The sequence below is a fragment of the Barbus barbus genome, assembly GCF_936440315.1.
Source record: "Barbus barbus genome assembly, chromosome: 18".
In the NCBI taxonomy this organism is placed as follows: Eukaryota; Metazoa; Chordata; class Actinopteri; order Cypriniformes; family Cyprinidae; genus Barbus; species Barbus barbus.
The window spans coordinates 15229425-15244824 of record NC_136746.1 but is presented as its reverse complement, the minus strand read 5'-3'; the positions used below and the strand labels follow the sequence as shown (position 1 = coordinate 15244824).

The window sequence follows — 15400 nt, the reverse complement described above, 5'->3', positions numbered from 1 at the left end:
GCCGTTAGTGCCAAAACATGCGGTACTAACGTGTTGACAGGTAATTACAGCTTAACACGTAATTTATGCGTTAACACGCAATTTACACGTTAACACAATCTTATTTTAACGCGTAATTGCGTGTTAACATGTAATTACGTGTTGATGCGTTAGTACCACACGTTTTGGCCTTAACGGCCTTCCATATTCCATAGTCTCGAGTTGTGAGAAAATACGATGCATGTCAGATCCGCGTCAAGTTCAGCAGCAGCTGTAAAGTAATAGTACCCATAAAAACCTAATAAACCAGATGCTGTGATGTCTGTTAATCAAAGAACATAAAAAGAGATAATCAATAACTTTAAGGATTCATCTATATTGAATTTAGATTTTAGTGTTTGATAACTTTGTTCAATTTCTGTATTTTTCCTACCTGCTGAAGGGTACAGATAGCTAAATATGACATTTATTATAATTGGTTTATGTGAAGATTGTTTTAAATACACTTTAATTAGAAGTTATTTTTAAAGTCTAATAAATGTTAAAATTGATTGCTCTCAATTATACTGTAGCTAATGTTGAATGGCTATTGTCATGGTTAAATATTAGGGGGAAAAAAATCTATTTCATATAGACATCAGTAGTAGTATTGGTATCAGTGATACTCGCCTTTAGTCATAAAAAAGACGCCACTAAACAAATAGTAAAATACTGTATTTATGTTGTCATTAATTTTGAAGATTATATGTGAAATTATTGAAATGTATATTTAAAAAATTTAAGTGGGATTAATCGATTAATTTCAGAAAAAAAGTGATTTATTTTTTTATGTTCACAGCACTAATTTAAACATGTTAGCAGCTATAAAGATCAGAATATGAAATGTTTCTCTGTAATACATTTAGGAGCTACGAGATGATCTTTATCAGAGCATTGCTGCTGAGATGAATTTATCAGAGACTGCTTTCATCATAAAACGGAATTCTATGGATTTTTCCTCAGGTAATCTGCTGCTGAGATGCATGTTGAAATACTCAAACAACTCTGATTTACATGTCTGCTTTTGGTTTTTATATATTTTAAAAGGTGCAAGGTTTGGATTACGCTGGTTTACTCCCATATGTGAGATGCCACTATGTGGACATGCAACACTGGCCTCAGCAGCAGTGCTCTTTTTCATTAAAAGTAAGAAGCACTTGTTCTTATATTAATTAATCTTTTACCAAAGGCAATGGACTGTGACTATTATAAAAGCACAATATCATCACACAGAAAATGTCAACCCTGTGCTGGTGTTTGAGACGATGAGTGGGGAGCTATATGTGCGTCAGCATGAAGAATCTCTAATAATGGACTTTCCCTTAAACAAACCAAACCCCCAGGTATGACCAAAAGACACCTTGTGGACCCTTTCTTCAACAAAATTCATATACCAGTAGTCTCCTATGATTATTCAAGTAGTGTTTTTTTGGTCTGAATTTAGTGAGTTTTGTATGTTTTATTTGCAGGATCAACATGAAATCAAGGATCTCTTGAAAGTGAGTTCACCAGTGAGTAATTTAACATTATGTTAGGTTTGTAAAATGACATATAGAAAAACAAGCTTATATGTGCATTTTCAGGCCGTAGTAGGAGATGTACCCATTCAGGATGTGTGCTACAGTCCAACCACAAGGAACCTGATGATTTGTCTGGCTGACACATGCGACAGGTATTGCTGGACATCCAGAGGCTGAATATAATAAGGAAGAAAATTATATTAAAAATGGCATTGTATTTGTGGATATTAAAAGAGATGAATAATGTCAAGAGAGAAACAGAAGACAATTCGCTCAAAGCAAAAAGAGAGAATTTATTGCAAATTTTATGTCAAGTAGGCCTACATTTTTAAAGCAACATCTAATCACGCAATAATTAATAGTATAGTAAATGTTGTCCAAAAAGACAGTTGATTTTTGTATCTAAATCATCATGCAAGGTTGTTGACTGTTTGTTGTTGGCAGATCTGAACTTACATCTTTGAAGCCTGAAACAGAGGCTCTGCTGAAAAATGAATCTACTGGGAAAATTAAAGGTGTCATTGTTATAATGAAGGGAGCTTCAACTCCACAACCTGGATATGACTTTTATTCCCGTTACTTTGCTCCTTGGTTAGGGATCCTTGAAGATCCAGTCTGTGGTGAGCCGAAATGATATCACAATTCTCAAAATGCAGCAGCCTACAATACATGTGGAGAAATCTGTAGAAGCTTCCTCATGTGAATGCAAAGCCATGAATTCAAATAGCTTATAAATGAAAGTGCACCATTTTTAGAGGTTGAACAATGTAACGGTTTTGTCAATTAATTGGCACCGATAATTGTTTGCCAGAACCCGGGCCGCTCCCTACCAATTTTGTGTAGACGTCACAGTTACGTCACTCGCAGCTGCGCGCGCATTGTGGTGTGGCAGAAACACACCCTAAGAAGTGGAGTGAAATGGGAAAAATCCATGGAATAAGAGATAAAATGTATTGTTGTGCCTTTGGATGTCAGAATCGGAATGCAAATCATTTTTATAGAATACGCTCATCAAAAACGCCATTTGAAGCTAAACGCAGACGTTTAAAACGGACAGGCTAGTGAATGAAACCTGCTATGATTACTCCACTTTTAAAGCATAAATTTTATTTAAACAATTTGTCTACATAACATTCACATGCATTTCATAGGGAACTTAGTATTTCATGCTGTAACTGTAGGGCAAATATAATATTTAAACCTGTAACATTAAATTTAACGTTACCTATTTTGTCTCGCAATTCGTTTTTGAGACTTTTCTCAAAATGCAACTTTATATCTCGTCTTTCAGACTTTATAACTCGATTTAACTCAACAATAGTGAGTTTGTCCATTCTGAGGGGGAAATAAAGCCAGAAGTGTGGGATATAAACTCAAAAGAGAGAATGACGAGTTGATTTTTCTTATCAGAATTGTGAGATATAATCTCGGAATTGCGAGAATAAAGTCAGAATTTTGAAATATAAACTCAAGTTTCCATAGACCGCCACTTGAAAACTAATTTTCTGCTACCAGATAGGCTCCACCCATAAAAAACATCATGACTGTTATAACATGGACAACAAAATGGTGTGTATACCGTATACTTTGTCTTCATATTATAACTAATTAATTAATTTGTTGACTAGATGCTGCTTTAGTGGAGAAAGTATAGCAGTATATTTGCTATCAAGGCTGAGAGGATGTGCAGCAGCCCCTCAAGCTTTAAAACAATGTGACCAAAACACATGCATGTCTGACGTAAATGTATAATGTAATGATTGTTACTATTTATGTGCATTATATCCAGCTGGAGGGGGCGCCATAATGGGGGGAAGGTTAGGACTATTCTTAGGGCCCGACGAGAGAGAGGGGGTCTGGAATGCAATTTTTACATTGGGGGACAATGTTTTAATGTTGTACTAATAACCATAAAAGTTACAGCTGTCATAAAATCATAGAGAAAAGCTGCATGGCTAGAAACTGCTGATCAACTGAATTATGGAAGCAGAATAATGACAATAATTTTTGAAACAAAGCATGCTGAATTCCACAAATCGAAAAAAAGATGCATTGCAATTAACAGTGCTTACATTTTAATGCATTGTATTTCCAGGGCTTGCATTTTTAGGTCCTGAAATTTAACATAGTTGTTTATTTAACCTGTGAATATTTCATATTTCACACAAATTTTCATAATTAAAAATTCAATATTCACCTTCCAGAATTCACTTCCAAAATATTCAATCTGTTTAAAAATACGATGTATAATATTCGACAGGCAACGAATATTATTTATTTCACTTTCCAAATTCGCTGCTACAAATTCAGTGGTTAAAATTGGGCAGAAAATTCAGCGGTGCACATCCGGAAACCACAGGAATAGCAGTAGAGCACCGATGCATCGGATGTCAGCCGCTCATCAGCAAGTACTACAAATATATCAATACCATGATTAGTTTTAACAGTAAGCATTCACTTTATATTGACATAAAAAAGGAGTTCAAAACCACCTAGGTGTATTGTTGCTGCAAATGTAAACTGAAGAAAGCACTGACGCGCTATCGCATCCAAGGGACCGTCTGACAATTCCACCGACTGGGTTAAAACGTCCAATGTATTTAAATTAAAATGACTTTTAAGATTTAAAATAACACTATCAAATTGTAAAGCTTGCATTGCTCATAGTGATTTACTATAGTTGAGATTTTGCCAATACCTTCCATACACACACATATATATATATATATATGTATGTATGTATGTATATGTACAGTACACAATTATTTACATATAAAAGATCCCTGGAAAGTTTTTTTTTTTCTTCATGTTCCAATGGTTGTAGTACGTTGCTAGATACAAAACTGACTTACTACAGGTTAGATTTTGCCATTATCTCCCTTACGGTATGTACAGTACACAAATCTTTTTTTTTTTAAACTACAGTAATTCACCAAAAGGGTTTTTCATGTTCCACAGGTTGTAGTGCGTTGTGAAATTTTGCCAATATCTCCCTTACTGTATGTACAATTCACAATTATTCTAAAATAATTAAATAAATAAAAAATCTGTAAGACCCAAAAGGAATTGTTCATGTTCCAAAGGTTGTAGAATAAAATATTGATGTACTTTTATGTAGCCTACATTAAGGGAGGTAGTAGCACAATTTCACCTATAGTAAGTCAGTCTAGTCACTAGGAGTGAACTACAACCTTTGAAGCATATAAAAAAACAAACAAACTGAATTACAGTAATTTCATAAGAATAATTATATACTGTATGTACAGTGAGGAAGATGTTGGCAAAATTTCAACTGTAGTAAGTCAGTCTGGTGTAGAATATCAGAGACTGAATCAGACAAATTTAAGATGCATCAGAACATTGAAACCCGAGGAGCTGGAATTCAGAGAGGCCCCAAGGAAACAGGACAATGTCATAAATTAGATTCTGGCACCACTAGTCTGAAGCAAGCAAACTAACCAACTTTTTCACAGAACAGCTTACAACCTTGAGACAAAAGAACACTTATTGATAATTCCAATTCAGGAAGGAGACCGTCAAATTTGGGGGAAATAATCAAGACTGATGGTCAAAGAGATGGCCATCACAAGTTCCACGACTGACTTCTCCCCCACATAGAAGACAGACCAACCCAAAATTCCTTTGTCTAAAGAACATATCTTCGTTCTCCATAGAACTATACAAAGACTTTCTTTTTCATATGCACATAAAATCATTCTAAAAGGACATTTCTATGCAGAACCCCATATTATGTTTGTAACCCACATATTAGACTATCATGTTTTAATCATATTATGTATGTCTTTCTAATCATTATTGAATAGCTGAAGGATTCCTATGCGTGTTTGGTATCTATGAGTTTGAAAAATCATGCTTTAAATGTTTCTTCCAATCAATTCTTTGTCAAATGTATCATAGTCTTGTTATAGAAACCATGTTCAAAAGTATACTTTGCAAGAGCCTGTAAAGTTCCGACCTCTGACTGAACAGATAACATGTTGATTTATTGATGGGGTGGAGAAACAAAGCAATACCCCGAGCAAGGACAGTATCTAATTGTTCAAGACGTCCAGATGGGACGGTCTGAAAGCCGAGATTAAAAACTCAGGACACCATCAAACTCTCTCTTCTTCTTAAAAATGCTCTCTTACAACCTCTTGGTCCTCTTCTTCTTAAAAATGCTCTCTTGGTCCTCTTAGTCACTCTCTCCTCTTCTTCTCTTTTGCCACCGTGCTTTGAGCGTGCTCTGGCCCATGTGCCAGCTGCTACCACAATGAGAAGAAAACCACCTAATCTCATTACCTCCTTTTATTTTTATTCTTTTACTTTAGTTTCTTTTCTTTCCGTGGAGTTTCGTGTTCTAATGTAAGTTTGCTGCAAAGTTCAGCTCCAACTGCACTCGCTTCAAACTTCAACCAGACCAACTCGGCATTTTCAGCCAACGCCCAAGACCTCACTTCAAAGACTATTGAACTTCCAGCCAATCAGCAACTTCGGGGAACCCCCTGTCTGCAATGAGGAGACACAAAGGAAACCCCTTAACACATGCAATGCAAGCAAGTACCTCCAGGTTCTAAATGAATTGGTGTCTTTAATATAAATTATAGCCTCATCGAGAAACTCAAAGCGAGGGTTAAATAAGGGATTGTTGGTTGTTCAGGTCTATGCAATTGAACATATTGCTGTAAACTTGGGATTTCACATTTTCATTCTCTTAAACTCATCCTTTCCTTACTTTCTTTCTGCAACGTGTGAATGCTTGTGTTCATGTGTTAGATTAGTTTGTCTTAGGTTTATATAAATAAAATCTTATTTATATTGAAAAGAGAAGTATCTTGTGTTTTGTGCTCACAAGTTAATGTCTTAATCTGCCGATCTTGTTACTGTGCTATTAAATAGTTTTCACTATATTTTGGATTTTAATATCCAGTGCAGAGTTTGTTATACGGCTCGTTCAGTGATCAGCTGTAAAACTGTTTTTTTTTTTTTCGATTTGTGGAATTCAGCATGCTGTTTCAAAAAAACTATTGTCATTATTCTGCTTCCATACTGAATGTTAGTTTCACAGCCTAAGTTGCCAGAGTGACTGAGCTTGAGCTATGGTAAATTTGCTTTATGGAACCAAATCAAGTGACAATAAATCAGACCAACTATAATAAGCCTGGCTTAACTGGTAAACTTGTTTTATGAATCAGCCCGATATATTCATTCAGCCGACACAAATCCTGCTGCGCCACAGAGCACCATTCATATAGTTTTCCATTAAATTTGTCCCAAACCGTTGTTAATTTACTTTAAGACTTAAGCCTGGAATGGAAGATTATGTATTGTGCTTTTTCAGTTAAATGTTTTTCTATTTCTATGGCTCTAATAAAGTGTTTATGAGCCTATATAGAGCTATGATACAGATCGCGCTTTCCCTTTTTTTTTTTTTATAAACAAAAATAATTTATGCCGCTTTTTGATCATTTTTGAAGCGAACCGTTTGGTGATTAAATAAACTGTTTTAGACTGTAGTTTGGGCTGAATGTGACACGTCCGGTGTGACCTGACAGCATACCTGCATATTTCATATGGCCTTTTTGTGTAAATATTTAAAGATGTTAATTTCAAGATCTAGTACGGCTCAGTACTGTTTTTTTTTTTTTTTTTTTTGTACAGCACCATTTTAGTTTTCATTCAGAATTCATTTGAAGAACTATCGGCTGATTAAACAGTATCGGCCAGTGTGGTCCAGCCTTGCTACTGTTGGTAAAATCCACTATATTACTTTGTTTCCTGCTTTAAAAGGCTAATAATTATTTCTCAAAGGGTCTGCGCATACAGTTCTTGCTGCCCACTGGTCTGAAAAGCTGAACAAAAAGAAAATGTTGGGTAAATGCCTTTTCTTCCCTCCTCCCATTAAATAGTTTTCTCAAACAACTTAAATAAAAAAAGCACACTAAGGTTCTATTCTCTTCTATTTGTTTTGCCAGCATACCAGTGCTCCAGTCGTGGAGGAGAGCTGGGGCTGGAGATCAGGGATGATGGTCGACTCAACATCATTGGTCGGGCACAGATCATTCTCCAGGGAACTCTTAAAATCTAGACAAGCTGCAAAACCTTCTCAGTGAATGTGTTAATTGCTTAATGGAAATAAGTCCATTTTCTTTCTTAAAGATCTGCAAACTGATGTTTTGTGAACTGAATGGGGAAATGTGGTTACTTGCATGCCAAAATACAATAAAAATATTTGGTTTTAAAAGTCTGTAGATCTAAATGGATGTTTTATACATTTTATTGCAGAATATTAATAAAATTGTCTATTTTACAGGCATAGGGAGAAACTGAAGCGAGAGATCATACATTTACAAGAATATATCAATAGGTAAAAATGCAAATGCTATCAACAAACAACACTGCAACGATTTAGTGTAGAACATATACATGTGTGTATATATATATATATATATATATATATATATATATATAGTGGTGTGAAAATGTGTTGGCCCCCTTCCTGATTTAATTTTTTTTTGCATGTTTGTCACTTTAATGTTTCAGATCATCAAATAAATTTAAATATTAATCAAAGATAAGTAAACACAACATGCAGTTTTTAAATGAAGAGTTTTTTTTTATGAAGAGAAAACAAAATCCAAACCCACATGGCCCTGTGTGAAAAAGTGTTTGTCCTTTTTGGAAGGTGTGTGTCCTATTACATCTGGCGTAAAAGTAACACAGCATTTCAGAAAAAGAACATCATACCAACAGTAAAATATGGTAGTGGTAGTGTGATGGTCTGGGGCTGTTTTGCCGCTTCAGGACCGGGAAGACTTGCTGCGATAAATGGAACCATGAATTCAGCTGTCTACCAAAAAATCCTGAAGGACAATGTTCTGAATACTTAGGACTATGTGATATTTCAGTTTTTCTTTTTTAATAAATCTGCAAAAATGTCAACAATTCTGTGTTTTTCTGTCAATATGGGGTGCTGTGTGTACATTAATGAGGAAAAAATGATTTTAAATTTAACAAATGATTTTAGCAAATGGCTGCAATATAACAAAGAGTGAAAAATTTAAGGGGGTCTGAATACTTTCCGTACCTACTGTATATATAAATAAATTGTCATTCACTCACTGTCATGTTGTTTCAAACCTGAAATGACTTAGCCTACTTTCATTTGCACAACATGAAGATATTTTGAAGACTGTTGGTAACAGCTGTTTACCCCCCCCCCAGAATTGTGATCTATAAACTCGCAATTCTGACTTTTTTCTCAGAATTGCGTGATATAAACTCACAATTGCGAGTTATAAAGTCAGAATTGCAAGATAAAAACTCCCAATTCGACTTTTCTGACATTTTTCCCAGAATTGTGAGATATAAACATATAGACTGATATGTTCTCAGAATTATAACTCCAAATTTGTAATTTTTTCCCCCTCAAAATTGTGAGATATATACTCGCAATTGTGTGTTATAAAGTGAGAATTGCAAGATATAAACTTGCAATTCTGAGGAAAAAAAAAGTCAATTGTGAGTTTATATCTCGCAATAATGACTTTTTAACTCGCAATTGCGAGTATATATCTCACAATTTTGAGGGGAAAAAAAATAAGAATTGGGAGTTATAATTCTGAGAACATCTCAGTGAATTCGAAGAAAAAAAGTCAGAATTGTGAGATAAAAATTCGCAATAACATTTTTTATTCAGCGGCGGAAACTGCCTTCCATACAGCACCCTGTAATTAATTAGATTTAAAAAATGTATTGACTGATAGCCCTAATTTATACATAAATTCAATCTAAAAAGACATTTTAAAATCTTGAGCCTGTACCTTTAAAGTTAAAGTGAGCTGTTATATCATTAGGGTCAAAGTCTAACTTGATTTCAAATACCGCTCTAAAAATACAAAAGGTGCAAGAAAAATCCCTAGAGCTGAAGAACTGTAAAAAATGGAAATTCCAGTATTTACTGTTGATGCTTTTACCAATGTGCCTTTTAAAGGTAATCCTGCTGCAGTATGTCTCATAGAGAATGTAAGTACACTGCACAAGACAGTCTTCCATATGTTATCTTCATAGTGTATAGATTCAAAATCTAAATGTGCTAGCACTGTATAATATTATAAAATGTTTCTCTGTAATACATTTAGGAGCTACGAGATCTTTATCAGAGCATTGCTGCTGAGATGAATTTATCAGAGACTGCTTTCATCACAAGAAGGAATTCTATGGATTTTTCTTCAGGTCTGATTAACATATGTCTGCTTTAGTACTGATCTTATCTTTTAGTATCTACAATAGTTCCACTTAGTGGAAAGCTATTTCTTTCTTTAATATAAACACAAATCTCTTTGATTTGTTGTAAAATTATTTGATGTGTTTTGAAAGGAAAAAATACACACTATATAGATACTTAAATCAAATTATCTGAAAGGTGCAAGGTTTGGATTACGCTGGTTTACTCCCACAAATGAGGTCCCACTATGTGGACATGCAACACTGGCCTCAGCAGCAGTGCTCTTTTACCTGAAAAGTAAGAAACACTTGTTCTTACATTAATATTTAACCAAAGACAACGGACTGTGACTATTCTAAAAGCACAATATCATCACACAGAAAATGTCAACCCTGTGCTGGTGTTTGAGACGATGAGTGGGGAGCTATATGTGCGTCAGCATGAAGAATCTCTAATAATGGACTTTCCTTTAAACAAACCAAACCCTCAGGTATGACCAAAAGACACCTTGTAGACGCTTTCTCGTACAACTCATAAAATCTCTCATGATTAATCAAGTAGTTTTGTATGTGAGATTTGTATGTTTTTTTTGCAGGATCAACATGAAATCAAGGATCTTTTGAAAGTGAGTAATTTAACATTATGTAAGGTTTTTAAAATGACATTAGGAAAAACAAGCTTATATGTGCATTTTCAGGCCGTAGTAGGAGATGTACCCATTCAGGATGTGTGCTACAGTCCAACCACAAGGAAATTGATGATTCGTCTTGCTGACACATGCGACAGGTACTGCTGGACATCCAGAGGCATTTCTGAAAATAACAAGGAAGAAAATTATAATAAGACGAGAAAGAAGCAAATTTTGTGCCAAGTACATTTAAAACTTTTTTTAAAAGCAACAGACAAGAATTGTTGAACATGTTGGCAATATTGTCCAAAAAGACAGTTGATTTTTGTATCTAAATCATCATGCAAGGTTGTTGACTGTTTGTTGGCAGATCTGAACTTACATCTTTGAAGCCTGAAGCAGAGGCTTTGCTGAAAAATGAATCTACTGGGAAAATTAAAGGTGTCATTGTTACAATGAAGGGAGCTTCAACTCCACAACCTGGATATGACTTTTATTCCCGTTACTTTGCTCCTTGGTTAGGGATCCTTGAAGATCCAGTCTGTGGTGAGCCGAAATGATCACATAATTCTCAAAATGCAGCAGCCTACAATACATGTGGAGAAATCTGTAGAAGCTTCCTCATGTGAATGCAAAGCCATGAATTCAAATAGCTTATAAATGGAAATGCACAATTATAGTCATCATAAATTTCATATGAACATGTTTCATGCTTTAAAAAACTAATAATTATTTCTCAAAGGGTCTGCGCATACAGTTCTTGCTGCTTACTGGTCTGAAAAGCTGAACAAAACGAAGATGTTGGGTAAATGCCTTTTTTCTTTTTCTGCTCTGGAGAATGGAAACTGATAAGGACACTAGTCCACATGAAGTATTTAATTAAATAGTTTTCTCAAAAACTTAAAATGCACAAAAAGGTACTAATCTCTTCTGTATTTGTTTTGCCAGCATACCAGTGCTCCAGTCGTGGAGGGGAGTTGGGGCTGGAGATCAGGGATGATGGTCGACTCAACATCAGTGGCAGGGCACAGATCATTCTTCAGGGAACTCTTAAAATCTAGACAACCTGTAAAACCTTCTCAGTGAATGTGTTCATAGCTTAAATGGAGATTATAAGTGCAATTTCTTTCTCAAAGATCTGCAAACTGATGTTTCGCTCACTTAGTGGACTTACTGTATGTGCCAAAATAGAATAAAAAATGATTTGGTTTTAAAAGTCTGCAAATCCGAATGCATGTTTTATTAATTTTATTACAGAATATTAATAAAATGGTCTGTTAGGCAGAGTAAGGCTAGATCTTCTGATACGGATTCAGGATGCAGCAAACCAGGGCTACAGTCATAGGGAGAAACTGAAGCGAGAGATCAGAGATGAAGGTTGACTTAACATCACTCATCAGGCACTGATGATTTACTGTCTGCCTGTCTGTCTGTCTGTATATGTGTGTATATATATATATATATATATATATATATATATATATATATATATATATATATATATATATATATATATATATATATATATATATATATATATGTGTGTGTGTGTGTATATATAAAATATATATACACACATATACATTGTGTGTGTGTGGGTGGGCAACTATTAATCGCATCCAAACTAAAAGTTGTGTACATAATATTTGTGTACTGTGAATATTTATTATGTATACATAAATACACATTATGTGTTATAAATGTTATGTTTATATTAAATATATATATTTATATATAATATAAATTATATGAATATAAATATATACATGTAAATATTTTCAAAATATGTACTGTATGTGTGTGTATTTATATATACGTAAAAATACACAGCACACACATATGTACACAAAAACTTTTAATTTGGATGCGATTAATCGTTGCCCAGCACTAATATTTATTTTCGGTTCGGTACGCATTACACACCGAACAATTCGTTGGACTAATCCCATTACAGCATATTATCCTATTAGTTTAGTGCGCGTGCACATTTAGAGTGCTTTCTTTCACTGCATGATTCAGTGACAGTCTATTAAATTTCATTTAGAATGATAACAAAATTCAAGATATGGGGGCAGAAAATGTATATATTTACATAATTTCATATAGTTAATCGATATCACAGAAGAGTTCAGTTTTTTCTCTCCAAAAATCAGCATGATTACAAATGATTCTTACAACAGTTCAATAAGCAAGTAGTTATTTTAAGAGACTTATGTTTTAGACAGCATATTGACAATTTTTGACAATTGAAATAGTCAATTTCGACAACAAAAATATTCCAAACACAGCCACAGCACTGTTTTGCGTCTCTGAGCAATATGACAGCATTGCGTTCCTGAATGAATCAACCGTTTCGATTCGGTTCAATCGCAATGACTCATTTATTAACAGTGACTTGCTGCCACCTGCTGGCGGGTATAATTTCGCATTTAAAGTATCTTTTAATTTAATTTTTTTTTAAATTAATTTTAAACACCAGTTGTCAACGTTTTATGTTTAAAATATCAAAGCATTATTTGTAACTGCAGGTTAAAGCATCCCTCTGAACTGCATTAATACCATTCAGAAGCAACTCATCTGCATTGCAAAGATGAATTTAGTCAATACTGACTTTATTGACTGACTGCTTGGTAACAGCCAAAATGTCTTATTGACTTATTAAAAGTACATTTAAAAAAATTACTCAAAAGGTGATGCACACTTTTAGAAAAAAAATAGCTTTATAAAAGGTAAAAAAATGGTACAAATCAATTTAAACTTACTGGAAAAGATTATTCTGCTACATGACAATAGGCTACATCAGCTGGAATACTTCAAACCGGAGCTGTTTTTGTTTTATATGCTGCTAAGATGACACCCCAGAAGATGGGTCAAGTAGGCTATAGCTCCATCATTGTTCTAAGTAAAAAATTTGTTTTAATCAGTAAATAAATTGTTAAAAAAATTGCCAAAGAAATTGCAGAAAGAAATGCTAGAGAAAATTCTTTGGCAGTTCTTTCTTTTTGCTGTATCGAAAACATACCGAACCGTGACACCACTGTCGAATCCGAACCATAAATTTTGTGAACCGTTACACCCCTAATATATACAGTATATATACATTGGGGAAAAAATAGTTTGATCCCCTGCTGATTTTGTACCTTTGCCCACTGACAGAGATGATCAGTCTATAATTTTAATGGTAGGTTTATTTGAACAGTGAGAGACAGAACAACAACAAAAATCCAGAAAAACGCATTTCAAAAAAGTTATAAATTGATTTGCATTTTAATGAGTCAAATAAGTATTTGATCCCCTATCAATCAGCAAGATTTCTTGCTCCCAAGTGTCTTTTATACAGGTAAGGAGCTGAGATTAGGAGGACTCTCTGTCCACAAAAGCAATCAATCAATCAGATTCCAAACTCTCGACCATGGCCAAGACCAGAGAGCTGCCCAAGGATGTCAGGGACAAGACTGTAGACCCACAAAAGGCTGGAATGGGCTACAAGACCAACGCCAAGCAGCTTGGTGAAAAGGTGACAACAGCTGATACGATTATTCGCAAATAGAAGAAACAAAATACAGCTGTGTTCAAAATGTTTAAAAAAAGCTCAAAGTCCTTATAATAACTTTTACTTCAATACACACTAATGCATTGAGAACATTGCACATTCTATTCTAAAACTAAATTTAGCAAATTTGTTATTACTTAACAGAAAGTGAAGAAAAAGGAATATTAAGCTGTTATAAAAAATAGCAGTGTCTGTATTTATCTTTACAAAGTCAAACATTTACTGTACAAACAGAAAAATGCTTGAAGATGTAACTTTCTTGTGAATGACTGAACTAACATTTAGTTGAATAGCGCGGTTTCTAAGAACTGCTTCACATGGAGTCTGGCACCTGTGAACAGGTATCCCAGCCCAGGACGATTGCACTACAGACCACAATTCCTCTGCCTTTTCTGGTTTTGCATTAGACTGTAAAAAAAGATGGACGATGCACCTTCACTCACTTCCATTGAAGAAAAGTGAAGCCGCCATTGTCCCAATAGGGCACGCCCATATTGCACTGATTTGGGACTAGAGTCTGCGCAGTAGTGGAGGAGCGTTTCGCTGTAGCCCACAAGATCCAGGGGGCGTGGTTGGATCCAGATCCAACTCCTCCCACCTTACATATACCTAGTGCTTGAAGTGGAAAACAGAAGTACTCACTGCGTACCGGCCCACTTCAAGCACTGCATGTACCTAAATCTACCCATCTCCACCCCCTGATCCCTAAACCCACCCCATCTCCACCCCTAAACCTACCAATCTCCACCCCCTAGATGTGGATCCAACCACGCCCCCTGGATCTTGTGGGCTGCAGTGAGCCCTACTTGCAGTAGTGAACGAAGTGGAGGCGCATCCCACCCACACTCCCGCAGAGTCGATCGCAAGCACACGCCTCTGACTCTTCTGAAGAAGTCACTCTTTGTCCCACAGGATACTGTGAAATATTTTTTATCCTCTATAAAACATGGGAGGAAAGAAAAAAACAAACAAAAAAAAACACACATGGAAGAAATTCAGGGGGCATCATAATCTGGCACAAACAAGAAATTGACAAATACATCCAAACAATTAAAAAAGAAGAATCCCCTATCTGGCTCAAAGTCAACAAGCACCTTACCCAAACCACCAAAGATGTTTTCTTATGTGCTCTCTATATTCCTCCCTCTGAATCTCCATGCTATAACGAGGACATCTTTGAATATCTCTTCAGTGAAATTAACTGCTTCCAGGCCCAGGGAAGTGTGTTGATCTGTGGTGATCTAAATGCTAGGACAGGATCTATTCCCGACTACACCACAGATAATGAGAATAACTATATTTTTGGACAGGCCTTCCCACAAAACATTGTAAACTTCTCAAGAAATAACCAAGTGAATAAAAACGGGAAGCTTCTGATCGAGCTGTCAAAACCTTGGTCTATACATCGTCAATGGCAGGGTGAAAGGCGACTCTCTTGGAAGGTACACCTATAG

At 35.2% G+C, this 15400-nt stretch overlaps 2 protein-coding genes across 2 annotated transcripts; both read left to right on the top strand.

The window, feature by feature from the left end:
• Positions 1-1070: 1070 nt before the first annotated feature.
• LOC306883838 (phenazine biosynthesis-like domain-containing protein) lies at positions 1071-7626 on the top strand (the record flags this gene model as incomplete). Its single annotated transcript, XM_079439328.1, has 7 exons — positions 1071-1164; positions 1252-1361; positions 1488-1517; positions 1602-1690; positions 1983-2158; positions 7350-7412; positions 7514-7626. The coding sequence occupies exons 1-7, from the start codon at positions 1107-1109 to the stop codon at positions 7624-7626; spliced, it is 639 nt and encodes a 212-aa protein (XP_079295454.1). The 5' UTR covers positions 1071-1106.
• Positions 7627-9434: 1808 nt separating this feature from the next.
• On the top strand, positions 9435-11554 carry LOC306883839 (phenazine biosynthesis-like domain-containing protein). The gene is made up of 9 exons (XM_079439329.1): positions 9435-9563; positions 9680-9773; positions 9964-10062; positions 10146-10255; positions 10361-10390; positions 10463-10551; positions 10764-10939; positions 11136-11198; positions 11342-11554. Exons 1-9 carry the CDS (start codon positions 9480-9482, stop codon positions 11452-11454), a joined length of 858 nt encoding a protein of 285 aa, XP_079295455.1. The 5' UTR covers positions 9435-9479; the 3' UTR covers positions 11455-11554.
• Positions 11555-15400: the final 3846 nt, after the last annotated feature.